The sequence below is a fragment of the Syngnathus leptorhynchus genome, chromosome 11, assembly GCF_054491065.1.
Source record: "Syngnathus leptorhynchus isolate UIUO chromosome 11, UIUO_Slep, whole genome shotgun sequence".
In the NCBI taxonomy this organism is placed as follows: domain Eukaryota; kingdom Metazoa; phylum Chordata; class Actinopteri; order Syngnathiformes; family Syngnathidae; genus Syngnathus; species Syngnathus leptorhynchus.
Genome location: NC_141205.1, coordinates 9,426,411 through 9,448,824, shown reverse-complemented (window position 1 = coordinate 9,448,824; position 22,414 = coordinate 9,426,411). Strand labels below are relative to the sequence as shown.

General features: G+C 42.3%; 1 protein-coding gene across 2 annotated transcripts; it reads left to right on the top strand.

Moving 5' to 3' along the window:
• The first annotated feature begins 503 nt into the window (after positions 1-503).
• vgll4b (vestigial-like family member 4b) lies at positions 504-22,081 on the top strand. Of its 2 annotated transcripts, XM_085923243.1 has the most exons (6): positions 504-761; positions 1,996-2,069; positions 13,263-13,488; positions 18,554-18,803; positions 18,886-19,003; positions 19,523-22,081. In XM_085923243.1, exons 2-6 carry the CDS (start codon positions 2,006-2,008, stop codon positions 19,810-19,812), a joined length of 948 nt encoding a protein of 315 aa, XP_085779369.1. In that variant the 5' UTR covers positions 504-761; positions 1,996-2,005; the 3' UTR covers positions 19,813-22,081. The 2 variants fall into 2 exon arrangements, with proteins under 2 accessions (XP_085779369.1, XP_085779368.1); XM_085923242.1 differs by lacking the exons at positions 504-761; positions 1,996-2,069 and adding an exon at positions 7,014-9,134.
• The last annotated feature ends 333 nt before the right edge of the window (positions 22,082-22,414 follow it).

Here is a 22,414-nt window from a genome sequence, read left to right as displayed (position 1 = left end):
ATATATAATAATAATTTTTTTTTTGATTATTGCATTACATTTTCAGCAAAGACAATTACTTTTGATAAAAACTACATTTAATGTTGCCTCTCAGCTAAAACCATATTGCACTCAACAGTCAAAACGTTTGAGCAAAAGCTGTTACTATTTTTTTCCCCATAAGTCAATATTTAATGTGACATGTCATACTTTTGCAGAAACGTTAGCTTTGACTGAGCCGTTCCACACTGCTGAGAAGTCCCACGTTTCTCAACCTAAAAGCATTCCTGACAAAAAAACATGGAAGATTCGAAGATTTGCATTAAATGCACATTGAATTAAGTATAAAATATTAGTATCATACTTTTTTTTTTAACTTATTTATAAGATTGCAACATCCGGATTGTCGGGAATGCGTCATAAAAGTATCAGCGGTGACGCCTTGAGAGGATGTGACGTACATCATTAGCATAATTTATACTGATATCATGCCCTCTTGGCTCCGCCAATCAGCGTGCGTTACTTTCACCACCTGCTAGCAACTGAATTCCATCATTCCTGGCATTCCTGCCTCCTCCTTCCTCCTCCTTCTTTCCCTCGTTTACAACCAAGTCGGTCCCGACAGCTCAGTTACTATACTATTGTCCTCCCCCCCACGGAGCCGTTAAACTGCGGATTAAGCTTTGTATCTCTGTGGAATATACACTTTAGTCCCTCACCGTTTGTTTCCCTATGCTTGGACGTTGTACTACTGGAAGATACCAAAGTGGCGCTTAAAGGAGGTACGTGCTTATCAACGTAAACATGGCAAAGTGTCCCGAGGCGGCTTTAGATTGATACATTTTAAAATGTTGAATACATTTAATCATATTTTCACACGGAAACAACAATTATAGAGGATACGGTGACGATTTAACCGCCAATTGCGTGGGAGTAACGTTTAATTACGTGATAGGAAGTGGTACTGGCCAAAATATATAGGCAAATAGCGTATGTAACGAACGTCTAATTTTCTGTCATCATGACAGTTACCGAATGGCTGCGTCTTATGTAAATTGAAACCGTGGGACAGAAATGCAAGTGTGCTGCGTAGAAATGCGGACGCACTTGTATTGTCGCTTTCATTGTCAGCGTGCTAGTGTAAATAAAGTTAGAAATAAACTTCTAGTTTATATTTTCTTGTGAGAAATAATGAGCAGAAAGGCATTTTTGGCATCTGAGGAATGCAATCCAAATTGCCTTTTTTTTTTTTGTCCACAAATACTTTGCATACCATTGTTGAACAAACTGTTCCAAGTTGGAGGACTAAACGCTCGAATAATTTAGTAGTACTAAAATAACTCAAGTCGAAACTTATTACATTCGAAATGGATCTCAATAGGCAGGTATTGACATACAAAAGAAGTGCTGTATTATCACCAAAACAATGTTAAATTTGGACACAGTTTGAGTAGAGTTCATTTAACTATACATTTATTATTCTATCTGCAATTTATTATACTCTCAAGAAGTGTTCCTAATGCTTACAGGAAGACCGGAGCTGAGATTCCATCCATCCTACCTCAGAACTGTGAGGCAGATGTATTAACCACTAGTCGACCCGCCGTGCTGCCCACAATAAACTATTTTTTTGCATATACCTCAATGACAGCGTCAATCAAAAATGAACAAGATTATCTTGAACTGTTTTGTGGTTTGTTTTTGAACAGGCCGTATGTTCTCCACCCCAAAACCAAACACTAGAGATAATGACTAAACCAACATTTAAGCACATACACACACACACACACACACACACACACACACACACACACACACACACACACACACACACACACACACACACACACACACACACACACACACACACACACACACACACACACACACACACACACACAAGAACCCCTCATTACTTAGTGGAATTGTGTGTAGTTGTGGCCTGCTGGGACCCACAAATACCCACTTGAATATTTGGTGTGTTGGTGTATTTAAATCAAATTCTCTATCCAACAGGCAACCCAGCATGGAGACGCCACTGGACGTTCTGTCAAGAGCAGCGTCATATGTTCATGCTAATGAAGAAGAACGTAAGTTTTTTTGGGGGGGTTTATTCTTGATTGTATAACTATGTTAAAAATCTCATGATTTGATTTTAAACGCACATGAAATGGAAACAAAGAAGCATGTCGCTCTTTTCCCAAATCAAATCTAAGTTGTGGTATCAAGACTGACTTATTTATCTAAGGGAAGAGCATTTAATTAATTTAAACGAAGATTATTTACATCACGACATTATATGAAGTGAAAAATGATTTTTTTTTTTAACCGATTAGTTCAACGTGAGTGATATTCCGTGGCACACCTGATGATTTCTCACGGCACGCTAACCTGCCTTTTTTGGCACACTTATTGGCGTTACACCTCCATCAATATAAATGCATGTTATTAAACACAATATAATAGACTATCATTTATGACGTCATAGAAGAGAAAGCCCTTTTCCAAAAATGTATGTTCCCGCAGCCATAGAACTCACAGCATAGGAAAGAGTGCAACGTTCTGCTCGGCTGCAATCATCCGCGCCGCTTTGTGACATAACACAATAGTTGTCTTTATGCATTTGAAAATGAGACATAACCACTTTCAACTGCCACCAACGCTACCGTTCAACAAGCTTGCCAACAGTAGTAGAGTCGAGTTACTTCCGGTGACTTTTCTCCACATCCGTCTTTCCTGAATGTCTTATCCTTTCCATTCATGGGAGGTTTTCTTTTTTTTTTTTTCCTCGATGTAAAATTCCTTCCGAGATTAGGAGGAAATGGCCAAAATCCTTCTCAGCAGGCCTCTCTGCCGCGGGCTGGACCCGTGTGCGAACAGAAGTCAACCGTTTAAATTCAGAGAATAGTGCTTATTTAGAACTGGATCAGCTTTTAAGCACCGCCGTGGGCAAATTACAGTTTCGCAGCAGCAAAATAGTCAGACGTTGATGAATAAACAGTGATTGTCAACAATAACAAGCTTAGTCAGCAGTTTTGTATGGAGAAAATTAATACCAGTAGGATAGAATAAAATTAAATAAACACTACCAATGCTACACATACTCGCATAAAATGATGTTGCATACTCATTCAAAACAACACGGATTAGAACTCAAGAAGACGTTTTTAAAAAATGGAAGGCATTTGAAAATTTCTATGACTAATCCATGAATCTCCATGCTGAAAATTCAGGCTAAGGATGCACAATTTGGCCCTTGTTGTGTCCAAGCAACTTGGAATGTCGAGCAAAAAATGCTCACTTGTGTATTGGCAGCCTGGGAATGTACAGACGCAGCTTCTCTCGCGTGTCAGCAGCTGGTATCCCATCATGCATTGTCCCGCATCAACAGAAAGCCAGCTCCTTGCTCCTCCCCCCCGCTGTGTTTTTGTTTTGTCACGTTTAGTTGCGCGCTACCTTTTTTGTCTCACGACAATGCACGCACAATAGTGCAGGAGGGAATTTGTCGAGTGAGTCATCCTATCCTGCTCGGCGACTCAGACAAGCGGCCGGCCAGCCCAGATCGACAGGCCTCGACCTATTTGCTGTTACCCGTGACGAACTTTCCTAACTCTGTTTTGGGTGTGCGCCACAGGGAGAGGCCCAAACCTGTCAGCGCCCACGCCAATTACTATGCTGTATCGTATAATATAACATGTAAAATGTTGCTTAGGTCTATTTTTTGACTCCCTGTTTCAATGTACATTAGAAGTGAAATAGGGTGTTAAGTATAAAATAGCTGTCAGACAAGTCAACAGTGTGAGGTCTTAAACTTGCCACCTCTTGTTAATGCTCAAATATTACCTCTGAAAGCAGAAAACCAAACCGGCAGGACAACTCGGTCCTTCTTCCCATAAAAGAGTAAGCACAGTTGAATATTTCTTTTTTTATGGATAGTGATTTCTTGTCCCTTGAGCTATTTCATACTCACTAGCCTGGACAGGTGTTGTGCACCACCAGTTGTGGAGTAAATCTTTGTAGAAATTCATTTCGGGATAGCAGTTGACTTTTTTGTGACAATTTCCAACTTGAGAGAATTTTTTAGATAAATTGAGGCTTGTTGATACATGTAGTTTAATTACTCTTTTTTTTTCGTAACTATTAGAACACATGGTTTGAAAAAAAAAATGGTAACACAATTCCCCCAGTCTTGTGTTTTTCGAGAGAGAGAAATAAAACCGTGTCTCATTCCCTCCTTTATTTACACGGGTTGTTCAAACATTAGCAGATTTGGCGAGCTCTCACTTACGCGATGGTAGATTTGCTGGGAACGGTCTGTTAGTCTAAACTGTCTTTTAATCACCAGCTAAGACTGACTTGCAAACTTGCCCAGTATGTAGTAATATTTCAAACATTATAAAAGGTTGTCAGTCGAAACTCGTTGGAGATTGCCAGAAGGGTAACTCAAAGTGAAATTTGAGAGGCAGCACCATGGCACTTTGTCTAAACTTCACCGGGAAAGGTTGTTTGACTGAAGATGCATGTGTGTGTGTGTGGAGGGGGTTAAGTTAAGGATGGGCTGGGTGTGTTTTAGCACTACCCTCCGGCCAGTTGATTCAACTGGCGTAACATGACTCGGGCAGGTTGTAAACAGTCGGACAATAGCAGGAGCATATGGAAGGTGAGCAGCAAATATGTTGCTCATCTATCCTGTCTGCCTGATGAAGGCATTTTTGGTTGTTTCCAAATGTCATTGGCTAAGTGTTTTATTTTTCTTTCTTAAATACTGACAATACATTTAGTTCCTATAACGTGTTAAACTTTAAATCATCGGCTTTAACCAATGTTGTTATTTATCGTTGGATTTCTTCCGATGCCAGGCGGCAAACTAGCTATGGGCGACATTTTATAACACTATCGTGATGTCATTCTTGTTTCAGCGATCACATTTTTAGTCATCCGCAGTAGATACATAAATCTACTATCAGCACTGCTTTTATCAGAAGAATAAACCGTTATGCGTTGATAACTAGGTCACCGGTCATTTACAAAGTCACAGTCATTGCACTTAAAGATTAACTTTGTGTTCCATCTTTGATCTTTTTCTTTTGTTGGATTCAGCAGCATAGTCATGCCATGTGAGCCGTCAGATTGTATTGGGCAATTAGGGATTTCAAGTTGTTGTTCAATCATTACATCCTGCGCCCCCAAAACCAAGTGAGTTGAACCAGAGAGACACGAGAGCTGCTTAAAAAGTAAACGTTGGCCTCCTTTAATTTGAACGAGGAAGCAATCAATGATTAAACCGCTAGAGAAAGGCAATGACGTAGTCAAGTCACTAACGGCTACAACCCAAAGAAGAAAAGGGCAGAGAAGTTCCATATTACAGCAAATGTTTTTCGCCGTTTGCGCCTTAGTAGACAGACGGGTCATCTTAACAGGTCAGAGGGCACGGAGGGCTTGGGTTGTGGGATTCGCATTTAGTCCCTTATTGTCTTATATTCACTCCCGTCCTCACTGACCCTTTCCTTGTGTCATTGTTTCTTTTTCATGGTTGAGTAGGCGGCTGAGGAGTCACAAAGGCGGCGTGTCAGAGGGTCACCGTCACAATTTTGAATTGTGTTGTAGCTAAAAGGTTTTTAAAATTGACAATTTGATCCAAACAGGAATTTGGAGGTGCCTGGGCAAGGCCTTCATTCATTCTCTGTAAATGCCAAGCCGGGTCGTCTCGTACCAACTGGGCAATCTTGCAACTTTCGCTCAGACTGTGCAGACCACACATACTTGACATTCTTCTCTTTTTGATCGCCCTCTCCATAGTCACTCGGAATGAAATGAAACTCCACTTCCATGTTTGTCACAGAGCAAAACTTGAAAGCCTTTCTAGAAGTTTAGTAGATGAAGTGTTTCAAACATCTGATGTGTCATCTACTTAAACAAATTAACACCACACCTTCAATAAATAACTGCTTGTTCCAAATAGGAAAAACAAATATTCCAGTAAATTATTCAGTCAACATTCACAGTTCAGGAGTTGTTAATTTGCATCTTTGATGATGATGATTATTATTATTATACTTTCGGAATAGGTGGGAAATGACATCTGTTGTTATTGTTTTGGTGTAGCAACTTGATATTTCCTCTGCTCACCTTTACCGCTCACCAACAGTACGCCGACGATGCGTGTCGGTGTTCCGTTGCAGCCGTGTCCCCTTGCATCCGTATTGATGACAGTCCGACGTCTCGCTCCTTAGTTGAAACAAAAAAAAAAAAGTCAATCGGCTGATTCAACACGCTGTCAAATTACCACGCCACGCCATGTCGTGTAATGAAACATTTTATTTACAGCTTCAAACTTTTTTTGATGCTGTCACCTTGATAGCAAATGCTTGACAGCACAACTCATCATGATGTCACAATGTAAACAAACATTTCCAATGGGGGGGGGGACTTTAAAATCACTGCTCACTGAATAAAAGCGGAATACTTTCCGGATGCACTGTATGTCTATACACATAATAGTTCAACATTAATCTGTTAAAAGTAAACTTGCATTTTTTAATTCTAGTATTATGTGTGTGCACTTATACTAACAACTAATCTAATTTCCAAACCATTTCCCAAAACATACTTTCTTCACAATTGTCTTACTAAACTGAAAAGAGCCGTGGGTGTTCTCTTCGTGTTTGATTCAACCTGCCGCAGCACGTTACTAAAGCGTGAGGACGACTCACCGGTGAGTCTTTGCTGGGCTGATATCCAGACGCGCCCACTACTTGGACAGAGAGAGGGATGCCTGGGCCTGTCACAACATGCAGGCCCGTCATCACCTTGTCCTGACAGAGAAGAAAGCAGCAGCTTGCACGCCCATTTCAAACGTGGCGCAATTTGGGAAAATGTCCCTGAAAAATCTGAACAAAATTGGGGAGTTTTGTGTGACATCACGCAGCATTTACATAACTAGAGGGGACTTTTCTGTTGGCTTTTTTTTTTTTTTTTTTTTGCAATTTATGCAATGTCACCACACATAACAGCACTAGTGATGGATGTTAGAATGCAAACGTGATGATAACCAGAATTGGAATTTTTGTGCTCAGGCCTAAGCAAAAAATAATACATAACAGGGAACTGTTACTATTTGTACAAGTGAATTCTGGAGTTTTACTACCCCTAATTATTAATGAGCGCAATACTTGTAAAACGCCTCTCGGTGAAAGGTTCGGACTGTTCTTATTTGATCTTCTCTCCTCTTCTCTTGTATTCATTTGACACATTTTCCCATAGGAGGAATTGTCTCTAAATGACTTGGGAGTCAAGCAGCATCACGGAACGCAGTAGTTTGCAGCTGTAAAGCGATGAAAGCAGCTCTCTGTTCTAACCAAGGCAAACGAGAGTGTGTGAAAGTGGACACAATGGGGCTCCAAGAAGTTAATGCTAATGTTGAGCTCTCGATTGGGAAAGGCAACGGGAGGGGGAACAGAGAGAGGGTTGAGGCATGCTTGTGTGCGTGTGTGTGTACAAAAACAAAGAGGGAAGTGTTAAATGGTGTGTTTATGAGCTAGGTTATAGGTGAAATGATGCTTTGGTGTCAGTTTGCGGTACAGAGTTGGAAGCAGGATATTAAAGTTGTCATGGTGGACTGATGATGATTTGAACCCGTTGGTATTAGAAGGCTTTCTATTTGGGATGGGCGACTTTGAAATTATTATTTTCTTAAATTCTGCACATAATTACGGTTTTCCATATTAAGCGATTAATGAAGGTTTCAGGGAACTTCCTGGTCCGTATTAATTTGCAAACCCGCATGGGAAAGTTTGGGTTTTATGTGTGTGTTCTTTTGAATCGATGTGATCATTTTTTTCATGAACTCATATGCCTTTTGCTTCATTTGCCCTAATTTATTAGCACTTTTTCTTCTGGGCCCTAGAGGGCAGCAGACATACACGTTTAAACGAAAAGCTGTTTTGCTTTGTTTACACGCATTCAACTTCCTAAGGCCTTGCCATATTGCATATTTAACATCTAATAGTAACTTCATAACTTCTTGAAGGGTTGTTACAATAATAAAACATCTATTATGTAATACGGTTGTGTGCTATCAACTATTGTATCTCATAAGTCATGACGACCGTAAGCACAGATTTTTTTATTGTTCTATTTGCCATATGTGTCCCACTTACTTTCTCATTATTTGATGCGATTATTGTTCCTGTACTTTTCCCCCACTCCTCTTCCAACATTTACTACTGTGGTTTGAGGAACTCACTCTCACCCTCCAGCATCCCCCCCACAGTTGGGATATGTTTGGAGAGGCTGATCTGGTGCATAAAACATCCCTGAGATGTGAGGCCCTCCAGGGATTTACCAAGCATGCTCAGTGCCTCTGAATGGTAGAACAGGAAATCCATAGACCCTGTAACCGTCACATTAACCACTGGACTAGTGGTTAGCACGGCAGACTCACAGTTCTGAGTTTCAGGATTTGAATATGGCCCTCGGGGCAAGTTGCATAGAAAATGGATGAATAGTTATTAAAAATTCAGAGGACCTGGTAGTTAACACGTCTGTCTCACAATTCTGGCCTTAGTGCATGTGTGGGTACAGACTTCCTCCGCAGCCCAAGAAAATACATTTTTTTTTACATTTCCCCTTCATATACTATACCTCCACACTATTTGTTTTGGTGTTCAGCGCCACCTGTTGTCCAAAGAGAGAACGCAACTTGTGCGCTTCCGCACTGGCGTGACGTCATAGACCGAGGCTCCATCCACTTTAGAGTGCGAGAGCTGGGCAGCTTTGGAGTCATACTCGACATAGCCTGCGTGTCAGTGCAGTCTACTTACAGCTGGCTGTGAGCAGAACTGACGCTACTTTGCAGTTATTATTGCATACGTTTGCTAAGTCTTCCTCCAAACTCACCTTTAAGTATTCTTCTATCACGGTGATTTTTGTTAGTTTTCTACGGAGACTAAAGTGTGAGGCTGGGCCTTTTAACTTAGGTGTCTGTCGCCTGAAAGGAAAAAAAAAAAAAAAAAAGAACCAGCAACCTGACTTATTTTTGCTGTCGGTAAAAGGTGAGAAAAAAGGGCGATAAATGCTACTGACGAAAATGGATCTGTTGAATTTCCAGTACCTGGACAAGATGAACAACAACATTGGCATACTCTGCTACGAAGGTAAACTTGGAAGGCGGGTGGGGGATTTTGTCGATGGTTTTCTGTTTGTTTTTACAACTTGCAAAGTGGTCTTTTCAATTCTTTTACACTCACGCTGTTATCGATTGTTTTGCATTTGCAATAAGTTCACTGTAGTCAATGGCCGATTTTTGCAGTAGCAGCAAAAGTTATTAGTTTATTAACTGCGGTTTGGGCATTCTCGTCGAACTATATTAACGTTGTGAAATTTGCGCAAGTTTCATCGAGCATAGCGCCATCCACCGCCATCGGCTACGCAGCTAACGTTAGCTTCTCTTGTCATTTTTTTTGCAAACTGGCAAAAGTCTCCGCACTCCTGCATAGACATAGATGGAAAAACATCCATTATTTGTGTTGAATAATTCTTGGACCAATTAAGATTGACACACAGACCAACCCAACGTATATTGTGATGGAACTGCGTTTCATTTTATTATTACAATAATCTGTGCGTGTATAAATCGAAATGTAGCTTTGAGAAGCTTTTTGGTTTTGTTTATTTGACTAGTTGACTATTGTTTCAAGTTTATTGCAGCCTTCCAGAAGCTATTAAATTTACATTTGTGCAGATTTTTCTCAGACTGACACTGTACTACAAACACACAGTTTAGTTATCAGTTTGACGTCATAAATAAACCATTATTTATGACTTCATCTCCACTTGGCTGGTGGCAGTCTACCTATTTATATGTCAGGCAGCTTTTCAGGTTGTGTATATTTTGGTGCATTTCCAAGAACAGGAAAATGTCTGGCTGCTGAGTACTACATCAATTTTCATTTTTACCAAGCACACAAAACACAACAATCGTAATGACTAACTTCTCTTTTGTCATGCCCATCAAATAAAGATTCGTCGTAAATTGAGCTCTATTACTCAGCGGTTACCTTCTCTTTATACTTGTATGGCCATTAAGAAAAGAGAACGACTCCGAAGTCAACCTGCATCACAAAACGGTTGCGCTGTTCTATGAAATAGCTGTAGCTTTCAATCTTGTCATAGATGATTGTAATGCCCCGCGACGAGTAAAAAGGATGAAAGTGCCACTGTCCTGGGATTGAATCCAAACAGAAGGTTTCACTGTGATGTCTCGCCTCTCGGGTTTCACGCCATCTATCCAATTACACCACTGAAGAGAGAGGAGTAGACTCTTTGGTGTTTGTCTTTTTTAATACGTACCTATCCTCTGGGTGTTTTGGTGTCAAATTAGTTGATTCATTTTGCTTTGGTTGCTTTTAGCTGACTAAGCAGAACATGCACCTCGTGATGAGAAATACAAAAAGATTCAAAAGAAGAGTGAAAGAAAAGCCATGCGTGCCCAGACACGCTCACAACTTTGTGGAGGGTAGTTGTGATGTTGTTCTTGTGCTGTAGCATTGCCATAAGCTTTAGAAATCTCTTGCTCGTATGTAGATTGGCGTTTTGGCTGGACAGTATATTTGGAAAATAAACAAAACATATTGTGCATGATTGAAATGTGCGTGGTTTGACACACTCTTATGAGACTTGGGCAGAGGATGTGAGACCTCCACTTGCCCTCGGTTTAACACGCATCAAAGGATAAACTCTTTTTTTTTTTTTTGGAGACACTTACTCAGAGAGAACCGACTCAGAAGATCAGAACAAGAAAAATGGACAGTGCATCAAAAGATATATCAAGTGAACTCACATTCAAAGCGTAAGACTGGCGCCAGCATATCCAGTTAGCACATCATGTTAGTGGTTAATGTGGAAAAAAGTCCATTTTTAAAAAGTGCAGTAGAGTCTAAGTCGCACTGCATTATTTGTTTAACCTTTACATACCCACGCAACACATTCTCATTTATAATGCCGACCTAGCAATTATCAAGTGACCCCAGCTCGCAAATGTGCATCCGCAACGCTATTATGTACGCCGATACGTCCAAAACAATAAGCAAAGCACAGGCATCCTGCAACCACGTACAATGAATGAAGAATGGGACATGTTTTAGCACAATAGTTGAGGAAAAAAAAGGAGTTGCGAAAGAGAACAATAACTTAAAACGTGCTGTATGACAGTGATGAAGTATCCCCCATTTTATTTTGGTTTTATTGCTTTTTATAACACTTTTTGTGGATTTTCCTCACTTTGTTGCTCTCACTCCTTTCCCGGGATCCAGTCCAACCAATGAACTTTCCAAAGAACATCCGTCAAGTCTTTATTATTGATTCGTGTTAGATTTCCTTTGGAGTGATGAGTGAGATAAAAGCATCGCCCTAGGACTTAAGCTCACAAGCAGGGAGATAACAAGGCAAGCTTGGACTCATCTTGGAGTGTCTTGAGGGGGGGGAGAGAGAAGGAAAAAAAGAGAGAGAGTTCACCTCCGTTGGTAATCTAATCTCATCCAGATTTTAAGATGTTTGAAGTTCCGTCAAGAGAAATAGACTTTGATCATGCGAGCCCAATCGAATGAGAGGAGAGGAGTTTAACTTCCACTCACAAGCGTTTCTCATCATCTCACCATCTTTTTGATGTTCTTAATTAAAAGTAGAAAGACGACATGTGCACCAAAGTCAGTCGTGTCGCACATATGGTCACATTTGCAAATTTGAGTCTGTTGTCATCTGTGCGCATCTCTAACAGCCATAAAGACAATTTAAATGTGCAAGTCCATTAGTTGGCTCATTCTATATCATATAAAGTGTGACGATGGACATTAGGACTCAACGAGTCAACAAAATTATTGAACAGATTGTGCTCTACTTTTGAGGTTCCACTCGAGTGTCTTTAATTAATTTGGATCAGAAAAACGAGCCTATCCAAACATTATGCCCAGCCCGTGCCAATATTCTGCATCCTGATTGGACTGTGTGCTGTCTGTCACAAGTCTCTTCTTCTGTTTTATTGCCTGGTCAAATATAATGATGTCATCCCTTGTTGCCATGGCGCACAGTGGGGCGAGCGGGAGCATGCCACTGGGAGTTGGGTGGTGGGTGGCACTGTTCGGGAGGCCAGGCTCATGGGCCCACTTTCCATTTTTTTGCGGCATGCTTACTGCTTAGAAGAATCATTATTTTTATTTTTAGTTGGCTAATGTTGACGTAGATCAAAGTTGTTTTGAGCGTCATTATGACTTGAAAAGTTGACGTTCCAAAGCCCAAGTATTTTCCTTCCAATGATTCAAGTTGATTAATTTAGCAAAAGTGACCAGCCATTTTGAGCTCAGTTAATTCAACAAGAGTCCAGTTGTCTCAATCCAACATTTTTATTTTCCCATGATCTGGAGAACAGAGAGATGTAAAGAAAGAAGATTTTTTTTTTTTTTAATTCCTATTTGTTATTGATATTTTGACAGTAAGTACATGAAGAATGACTATTATGCTCTTTGCCTGGTGATTTATGACTCAAAAAGAACATTTCAAACAAGTTTCCGCAGCATTTATGTCAGTATAAAAAGAGCATTGACCACAAAATGCCACAAGTCACTAGAGCTATTATGCATTTCTGACATAAATATCTATAAAAAGCCTGCATTTTCCAAACTTTTCTGCGTCCCTGTCTTATATCAATCGCAGTGACGTGGAATGAGTGTACAAAGCGGACGTAGCAGTTTTCCAACTTCAATGCACAAACGAGCTCCGCGTGACAGAGGCTGCAGTTTGATATTGTAACGCTTTGGGAGTTTGGTGTTAGCAACAAACTTTTTGTTTGTCTCCGTTTTGGGAGTAGTTATGGAGAGTTTTGAGCTGAAGCTGTCTTTTTCTTCGACTCGTATGTTTTGTTTGGGAAAATTCAGGCAGATGCATGAATCCAAAGCAGTGGAAAGTCCCCGAGCTGAGACGAAGCCAGTGGTACTTTTCCCTCATTCTCGTCTTTCTTTGCTCCCACTCACTGGCTACTCTGGAGGCCTTGTAGACCGAGGACGAGACTGTGGGGCGGTGGACTCGGTCAGTCAGAGAAATGCACACAAACAGTCGCAAGCAGAAACCGTCCGCAGGTTTCCGAAACAGTCCACCGCTAATTCTGGAAGAGCAAACCGAGTCAACACAACTGTTGCCTAAACACTCACCCAGCTCTAAATGGCACAAAGTTGTTTGAGACTTGAAACTTTCCTTGAAGCTTCTTTTTCTTTGTGTCCTCCTCCTCTTAGGAGAAGCAGCCTTGCGAGGAGACCCCCGACTGCAGTCCCTCTCCCTGTCCTCGTCTTCTTCCTCCTCTTCCTCCTCGTCCTCCTCTTCGTCATCCATCTCCAGCCACAGGACGGGCCCGCCACCCATCAGCCCCACCAAGAGGAAGCTGAGTGGGGAGCAGGGGGACAGCGACATGGACGACAACGAGCACGTGGCCAAGATGAGCCGTCTGTTCGCTGCGCAGTTGTGAGTACAGTGGAGATCAACTTGCGTATTTTAAGAGGCTGATCTATGTAATGTTTAAAAAAAACAACAAAAAAAAAACAATTTGTCACCATTTATTCCCCCCTCGTCCTATGTCAACTTGCTTTTACTTCGAACTATGAAATCCTAAAAAGTCCCCACCACTTACATAGCCCACTTTTGCCCACATTCCGTCTCGAGGGGGGCAGAGGATCCAGTACTCCGAAGTCAGTCAGGGGACCGCAGCCATCATTATTTATTGCGGCGATGCGGATTGCCCGAACCCTGCTGCGTTTCATACTCGCTGCTTCTTAGTAAACAAACAGCTTGAGGAAGGGATCTGCGTCCCAAATGGCCGTCCTTGTCAGATGCCGCCGGTTTGCTTCTGCTCGGAAAACCCTACGGATGTGGAAATGTGGAAAAGCTGCTTACAATCCTCCCTCCGTATTATTGTTTGGAGATTTGTTTCACATAAGACATAAATAATTGCATGCAGATTGAGTTACACATCGAGTCGAGCCACTGTGCTACACGTGGGGGTGGGGGGGGGCATGGGAAAAAAGGTCTTTTCTTCTCTGGTCTTGTGACTGCGCTCACATAACAAAGGATTAGCGTGTCCAACTTGACATTTATGCACAGTCATCGTGTTTTCTCGCTCATCGTTGTGTCGGGAATTTACATTCTACTTTTCAAAGCCATAACTGAGCAGTCATGTCTACTTTAACTGTCGGGAGCGTACGGTTGACTTAACAAATACAACAAGGCCTGTTGTCCTATCAGCTTTCAAGTTGATGTCAGAAATTATTTTTGAAGTCCCCTACATACTCATTGGCGTGGCCGAACATGACTGAAGTGTGCCATCACGCACGCACGCACACACACAGAAGAAAAAAAAAAAAAGTTTGGGACGCTTTGCTGCACACCGAAATTTAGCACCGGGCATCTACAATGCACTGCAACAGAAAATCTGATACCATGTTCTGGATTTTTACAACAGTATGGCAGGTCTTTACTTCATCATAATATAAAATCAGTAAATAATACTGAAGTATTAACAAGCATCTTATTTTTTTGTTTCTACCGTTCAAAAAGTGGTCTACCGCACCTACAGAAAGTATTAGTTGGTGCAGACGGACACCTGACACCTCCACTCAGGGGCGGCGTCTCAGAAGGTCGCCTCTCCTATTGTTGTCCAATCGCAACAAGGCCGTCAGCGTCACGGGGTCGTCAGACTTTGGTGGAAGAACAAAAGCAAAAGTGTCCCAACAAACTCCAGCTGCTGTTACACACACACATGCAGTACTCGGAAGCCAGAGAAAGGCAACGTTGTTGTGTGTTGTTCACTTTTGCCAACATTGACTTTTTAATCATGTCAATTCTTTGGCTTGGCACCAGGCAGGCATAACTGAAGCAAATCTCTTGTGCTCTTTTTTTTTTTTTGATTATTATTTTTAAATCCTGATTTCTAAGTATCCGCGAGTAGTGGTTGAGGCGGTAGGTGGAGTCTGGAACAAAGAAGCCTTATCCTATTCACTGGAGCCTGCGGGCTGGAAGTTTGCTGCTGCCTGCCCTCCTAGCTTCCACTCAACACTTGTAAACCTTTCGGTGCACTGTAAAAGTCCCCGTCGCTACTGCTTCTCATCTGCTTTCAAATAAGAATCACCCCCCACAAAGAAAACCAGTTTCCTCGTTGTCCTATGTTGCAGGAAATGTTTCCAGTTGTTGGTCATGCAATGACCGTAGCTTCACACGACTGAAATCAGGTTTCTTTGTAGTCGCGCTTTACTTGGAACTTCTTCTTCACTTGTCCTCTTCAGAGCTTTCTCCAGGGGCCAAATGAGGAGGAAGCTGAAAATGAAAGAGCGGATGCAAGTATATGTTTGAGAACATCTGATCAAAGCTAGTCAAAAAACATGTGGGTTCCTTTTTTTGTATTCAGTGTGCATTCATGCAACCACATTTTTTTTTTTTTTCTTTTCTTGAGTGCTTGTTGGGGTTCCCATATCCGATCCGTCCGGGCTTTACAAAGGATTTTTCTGCACTCTACTCTCGCTCCCAACCTGGAGTCACTTGGCTGGCAAGCACATGTTTGAGTCCTATCCTGAAAATATGCAGCTGCAGCTCGAATGGTGTCAGGAATAATATTAAAGGCTGGCTGGACTAATTCAATATTTAGTTTTTTCTCACCTGTATTCTACATATAAACTTGTTGTTGCCAGAGTGCAAGGGAAACTAAAATAATACTGTCATTATAAATCTTTTTTTTTTTTTTTTTAACATCCGCCTTAAGCCTGAAAAGTAAACTGGATTTGGGTGTAAAAAAATATATGTATTCTGGATCCTGCAGTGTGGCTCACTTTCTATATATATATTTGTATATTACCATTCTGTGGCTTCGCACAGAGCTCGCTCAGGCCTGGTTGTAACCTGCGGTTGCGCCTTCATCCGCCCCCTCCTTCAGCTTTTTTTTTTTTTTTTTTTTGTCTTTTTCTCTACACGCTGATTCTTCCCAGATGTTTCCTGTGTGTGTCATTCCCTCTTTGCCTGTCTCCATGGATCTCTCTGAGGATATCAACATCTGCCCAGTTTTAAGATTTATAGGGAGGGTTTTCCTGGAGAACTGTTTGTTTTCCCTCCACCCCCTGCAAGTTTTAGTTTCTAACTGAAACAAGTGAACCAGAAATACAGGAGAAAAATCACCTAAATTTGACTTTCTATTATATGACTTCAAGTACCTGACTGGAACTGAAATTGGAAGACAACAAGGACTGTAATGTTTCTGCCTGTCGTCCGACAAGACGGTCAGTCCTGTAATCTCTGGTCTTGATCGTCCCAACCACGCTTGATGGCGTTGGGATCAAGTTTTTCCACATCAAAGTCATCCAAGCATGCCTTTTATGGACCTCGCTTTGTGCACAATCAAGCATAGAATTGTCCAAAAAGTCTTGGTAAGATGAAGGATTAATTTTCAAGGAGAACAAATCCCTGCGTATGATTGAAAACGTTTTAGCTTTGCTCTTGCAGCTGTACCACAAACTCCGAATCTGCTCCAGTTGGACCAGAATATGCAGCAATCATTTTACATCAAGGTAGAAATAGTAAGCCAATAATTGATTCTTCAAAATAATTCTGTCATCTTAGAAATAGAGTGCTGCTGGTCTTAAATTAAAATACGGCCTTACAGATGAGCCAAACAAAATAATTACCAACACAAATAATCCTTGATTTTTTTTTTTTTTTCTTCAGTTTTTTGTTGCGTCATACTTTAATATCTTGGCCTTGCTTAAGAACCAAGTCAGTCACAGTTCCCGCGTTGACGTCGTGAAGACAGGCCTCACTTAAAAGGCTGCACTTAATGACAGATGGGCTACAGTAGTCATATGGAAGCGTATCATTCATGCACTTTTGGTGGAGGGTTGGAATCTGGATTTAGAACGAAGGGATCCTTCTGTGAGCGCGGGCCACAGCCGCCACCACTAATACCCGGCTACACATAAGCCCGGGACTCGTAAAATACATTCAAGACGACGTCTGCTCGCGTCACGTGATGCGCTCGGATGCCAGTCACATGGTTCTCATTCTCACAAGTCCACCCGAATTCAAAATGTGCGCGATTCACCGCACATGCTCAATAAAAATATGAAAACAAAAGAAAGCTTCGTCAGGCAAGTTTGATTGTGTAGACCCACCAGCTGGCAGGAGTAGCAAGCAGGTGGGTTTTCGCTTGCCCGATGGCACACAATCAAGTCCGGTGTTTGTTGGGCCAAAGCGTAGGCTCGGGGCCGGTGGAGGATTTGACTGCTCCGCCATTGATTGGTTCCGTTCTCTGGCTGCTGCAACCCGGCCGGCCCCTCTGGCTTGGCGGTATGACTGCGTCTGTGTTTTGGCAGTGGCTGAAGTTGGGAAGAAACCAAACACTCAGGTGGTGGGGGCGGTGGGGACTGGGTGGGCGGCCTCCCCAGTTTACCGACCACCAGTGTAAAAAAAACAAAAACATCTCCTCCTTCGCTCAAATCACAACCGTGATCCAAATTTCCACATAATATCCAAATTGAAGGTGAATGATAGCATTCACATGCAACTTCTAAGCATTCTCCAGCTTTTTATGATGGATCTTCAGAGCAAGAAAATGGCAACCCGATGTCACGCTTTTGTGAGTGTGTGGGTCGGCGCTTTATAGGAACGCTGCCAAATCTCGCAGGAAGTTTGCAGCAGACGGTGAAAGAACAAGGGAGACAAAGCAAAGGGGGGGGGGGGGGGGTGCAAAGAGCCTCTTTGCTCATGTAAGCTTTGGGCACAAACGAAGGAAACAAGTCTTTCTTGTTGTTCAGGCATGGACCATTCACCCAGAGCAGTCTTTCCAACCTCCCCCACGTCTCCTTAGCTCTTCCTCTGTCCCCAGTCTGTATTGTGGGGGGTCAATTTATTTGAGTCCAGATGCTTGAGCCAGCAATGGGGTTGCTTGGTCACATGCTTGCATCGAAACGTTTTTTTTTTTTAGGGTGCATTTTTACCATTGTGCCTATTGAGTCATTGACATAATGACTGTGTCTTCTTCCAAATGATGGAGCATTTTATTTTTTTTTACCCCCACATTGTATTTTGTATTCGTCTGTATTCATGCGAGTGTGGCGGGGGGAGAAAAAGAGATGGGTAAAAAGCCAGTACATTGACTCCTGATCCCTTTGCCGGGCCTCAAACTGTAGGAGGGAAGTGGAGCTGCAGGAAGGGTGTAATACACAACCAAACACACAGACTGAAGCAGACTGCATTTGACTGGCTCAACAACATAATTGCTACCTGCTCAAGTGCAAGCAAGCGCGTGCAATATGAGGCATGACAACTCCATTGCACATCAAACTGGGCGTACGTTTGCGGCAACCTCTGCGTTTTGGAAAAGTATCACGTAAAAATGATGACGGAATAGTCCCCGTTCAAATGGAACTGCTTCAACCGCAGAAAACAAGAGCATCTTTTTACAACAGTCCAAATGAGTTCGACAGCACCCAGAAAAAAAAAAACATTCAGATTGTGATCATGATGGATTTTGTCTGTTTTTTTATCCCAGGAAACCTCACGGAGACTATCGTAGCTCCTCCAAGGACCAGAGTCGCAGTCCCATGGAGCGTGTGGTGGTGCCCGGTGGTCTCGGCGTCCACGCCAATCACCTGTACGGCCACGCCCACCTTCAGCACCATCACCACCACCACCTCGCCAGTTTAGCCGCCATGGACCAGCCGCTGGCGCTCACCAAAAGCAGCGGCGTGGCGGAACGAAGCAGCGCGCCAACTCACGTCGCCTTCACGGAACGCCAGCAGGTGACGATCGGGACTCGTTGAAGCCGAGATGTTTGTTTCTGTTATCATGACGGGAACTTAACGTATGTCCGTATCGTTCCAGAATCGTCCATCGGTGATCACATGCGCCCCTGCTAACAACCGCAACTGTAACCTGTCACACTGCCCGCTTTCACACAACGGCTGCTCAAGCCTCACTAACAACTATAGGAGGGGACACGGTGAGTGCTCACACGCACAAAGATTTGCATTGCGTGACTGCTCCCGGGCAAATAGAAACAATGTGTTCTCAGGGTTAGCCGTCTGTATGAGACGCGCTGAAACTTGCAAGCAGCAAATGAAATTAGCTGCAGTAAAAAGCCATGAAATATATATATATTTTTAAAGAAATGCAAATGCGTATTGTCATCATTCAATTTCTTCTTCGATCTTTCTCCAAAAAGAAAAGCCACACCTAAGCCTTCAATGTTCAGTTATATTTAGCTTTCTGATGACTAACTTCACCCACAATGGCTGCCTAGTTTTGGAATAGGTGTCGTGAAACTTTTTTTTAAAAATGGTTGAACTGGAGACGTAAGGTGACATCGGGTATGATGACGCAGTCTTATTTTTCATCTGCTTTAGTGCTTTAAAAATTTCTTGAGCATCTTTTGGAGAGTGAAAATTAGGTTGAAGTGAATAGAATCCCATTTATCTGTTCCAAGGCTTACATGTTGTTTCCATGTGCACCTTCCATGCAGCCAACACGGCGTGCGACCCTGTCATCGAGGAGCACTTCCGTCGCAGCCTGGGCAAAAACTACAAGGAGCCCGAAGCGGCGGCGGCGGCGGCTGCAGCGGCCACCACGGCGACGGCCACTAACTCTGTGTCCATCACGGGTTCGGTGGACGACCACTTTGCCAAGGCGCTGGGCGAGACCTGGCTGCAGATCAAGAACAAGAGCGCGCCGTCGTCATCCACCAGCAGCCCCAACTCCTCACCCGACAGCCGCATGATCAACCACAACCACTCCCCTTCTCTGGTCTCCTGAAGAGGACGGGCGGGGATTTTAAAGAGGCAGCGGTTCCCGACGGCGGCCTCCTTGAGGGAGCGCCCGGCCTGCTGGTTTGCTTAACACAAATCACCCCCGCTGAGGATCAAGTGAGCAATAAGGAACTGATGAGGAACTTGAACGTGGCATCCTCGTGAGCCTTTTGTAGTTATTTGTACATAAAGAAACTGTTTTCTTTTTAGAGCTTTTTTATTTTATGTTGTTGTTTGTTTAACTGTAGTTTGGCTATTCTGCATTTGAAAGACACAAAAGCGAGTAACAAAAAGGCACCTGACCGTGGTGCCACCAAAGAAACCTTGAGCCTCTTTCACACTGCGCGTCAAAGCTTCGCTGACTGGACTGAGTGGTCATAAATGACTTGATTAATTAATGGAGATGATGAAAAGCTGGGATACAGGTGTGACCTGTGTGACCTTTGACACACTTTGGGTTGGGCACTGGGCCAGGATTAGCCTTTCAAGCCTGGTGTACTGTTTCAGGTTAAGGTGAGGGTATCCATGTATGGTAGAGTTTCAGTAAAAGCCTTCTTTTTTTTTTTTTTTTTAATGCCGATCTTGATTTTTGTCATAGAATTTCGATAACTGATCACTTGGCCGACTTACTTTGCAAACTGGGGTTTCACTACAGGAATTGGGTTTCAACTTTGTGTTTTCAAGTCTGCAAAGCTGGCTGACGTAAAAAGCAGTGTGAAAGGATCCGGTGTTTCTCTTACCCCATTGGCTTCCCTGGCTAACGCTAACAGGAAAGAAAGATTAGCTAACGGCTCCTCACTTCACTTAAGCTCGTTAAGGTTTGAAGGGTAAACGAATGCTTTTTACCCGTGCATGTGTTTTTGTTTTGAATAGCTGGTATCTATTAGTAAGCATTTCAACTACTTCTAATTAGCCTTTTTTTTTTTTTTCTCGTAACACGCGTTAGACAATATACACTCACTGCTGGATCAGTTGTACTCCATGTTGTTATATCGTTGATGTTACTATGTCGTGTGTGAGGATCTTTTTTTTTCTTCTTCTTTGTTTTTAACACAAACGTGTGCTAGCAAACATCATTAGCTAGCGGACAGGCTTTGCTAAACATTTTGCTAACTGAACTGAGAAACAAAAACAAAGGCAAGCGTTGATGTTGAGCCATCAGTGGTACCGCATGCTAGCTCCTTGTAGCACACTATGCTCACCAACGAACTATACACAGTCTTGGAAAAATGGCGTCTCGAGCGAGAGAAAACTAAGTACTCTTATGATCTCATTTGCAGGCAAAAAAAAATTATATATGTCAACACGCATGTGTTCCCCCAAATTGTGGATTTTGTATTTTCCACTTAGTGGACACGCTAACAAACAAAAAGCATCTGCAACACATTCCATTCTTACTGAGAGAGCAATTGAGCTCAAGAGGACTACAACTAAGATGGCCCCTTATACGAAATCGCTGTTTGCAGGAGCTGAGCTTCTGTTAGTGCAAAAAAACGTAAAGTCAACCGCTTGCAACGTTTTTGTCATTTCACTACCATACTTTAGTTTGAAGGCTGCCTGTCTGCAACACACACACACACACACACACACACACACACACACACACACACTCTGTAGGTAAATGACTTCTTTTTTAATAGGTAACTATAAGACCATCATTACGCTGTGCGTAAAGGATGTACAGAGAAAACAAATCGTAGGTATTTTTCAAGGAACAATTATTTGTTGATATGTAGCTATTTAATTGCTTCTTTCTGTCCTCATAATCATTTTTTTCTTCATGCTGAAAAAGTTGATCTTTTTTGTTGTCTTGTAAAAGGTTCAAGTGCAGGAACACACACAAAAAAAAGCCACTGGAAATTGTCAGTGACAATCGCTACATCCATCAATTATTTAATTAAGGAAAAAAAAAATGCTCGACCCTTTTAAGTTTGGTGACTTTGCCACTAGTTGTCAGCGCCAACGCTGGTTGTTTCTTTACCCAAGTCTTCCAAAAAGCAACATTTGAAACAAATGCAAGTGTTTCAGTCTTTAATCAACACGGGCGATGCGGTGACCAATCGCATACTCTGGGGTCCCATTTGTTGTTTTTTTTGTTTTTCTTTGTTTCTTATTTTTACAAATAGCATGTACTTAGTGCTAGGATTTCTCAACTGTTAAAAAGAATACACACAAAGTGTTTGTGGCTGTGTCTCCTACTGAAAAGGTTTTGGCAGGCCACCTTTTTTTGTACGTAACGTAGCCTTGATGAACAATAAAGTGCTTTCAAATCACCACCTGCCTGTACACTGCTTTGTGCATTTCAGCAAAGTCCTATCAAGATACAAAAGACACCTTTTATTAAGTTTTGCTCCAGTATTGAGTTCAGGGGTGACCAACTCGCGGCTCTTTGCCTGGTTTCTGGCTCTTTTACGTTCATATCAACATTTGTTTTTGTTTTTTTGTGTGCGTGTTCACTTTGCTTGAGTTCAATATGATATTTTTGTCAAACGTGTGTGTGTGTGTGTGTGTGTGTGTGTGTGTGTGTGTGTGTGTGTGTGTGCGTGACAGTGCACACAATGTGCATTGTTGAAAATGTGGTCTTAGTTGGAGTCCATTTCTGTCATTAT

What these genes read in the sequence shown, in the direction of transcription:
- vgll4b (XM_085923242.1), top strand. Translation starts at nt 9,053, where the DNA reads ATGCTACTGACGAAAATGGATCTGTTGAATTTCCAGTACCTGGACAAG. An exon ending in TGGCATACTCTGCTACGAAG is followed by an intron (nt 9,135 to 13,262) that starts GTAAACTTGGAA and finishes TCCTCCTCTTAG; the next exon opens with GAGAAGCAGCCTTGCGAGGA. An exon ending in CAACTATAGGAGGGGACACG is followed by an intron (nt 19,004 to 19,522) that starts GTGAGTGCTCAC and finishes CCTTCCATGCAG; the next exon opens with CCAACACGGCGTGCGACCCT.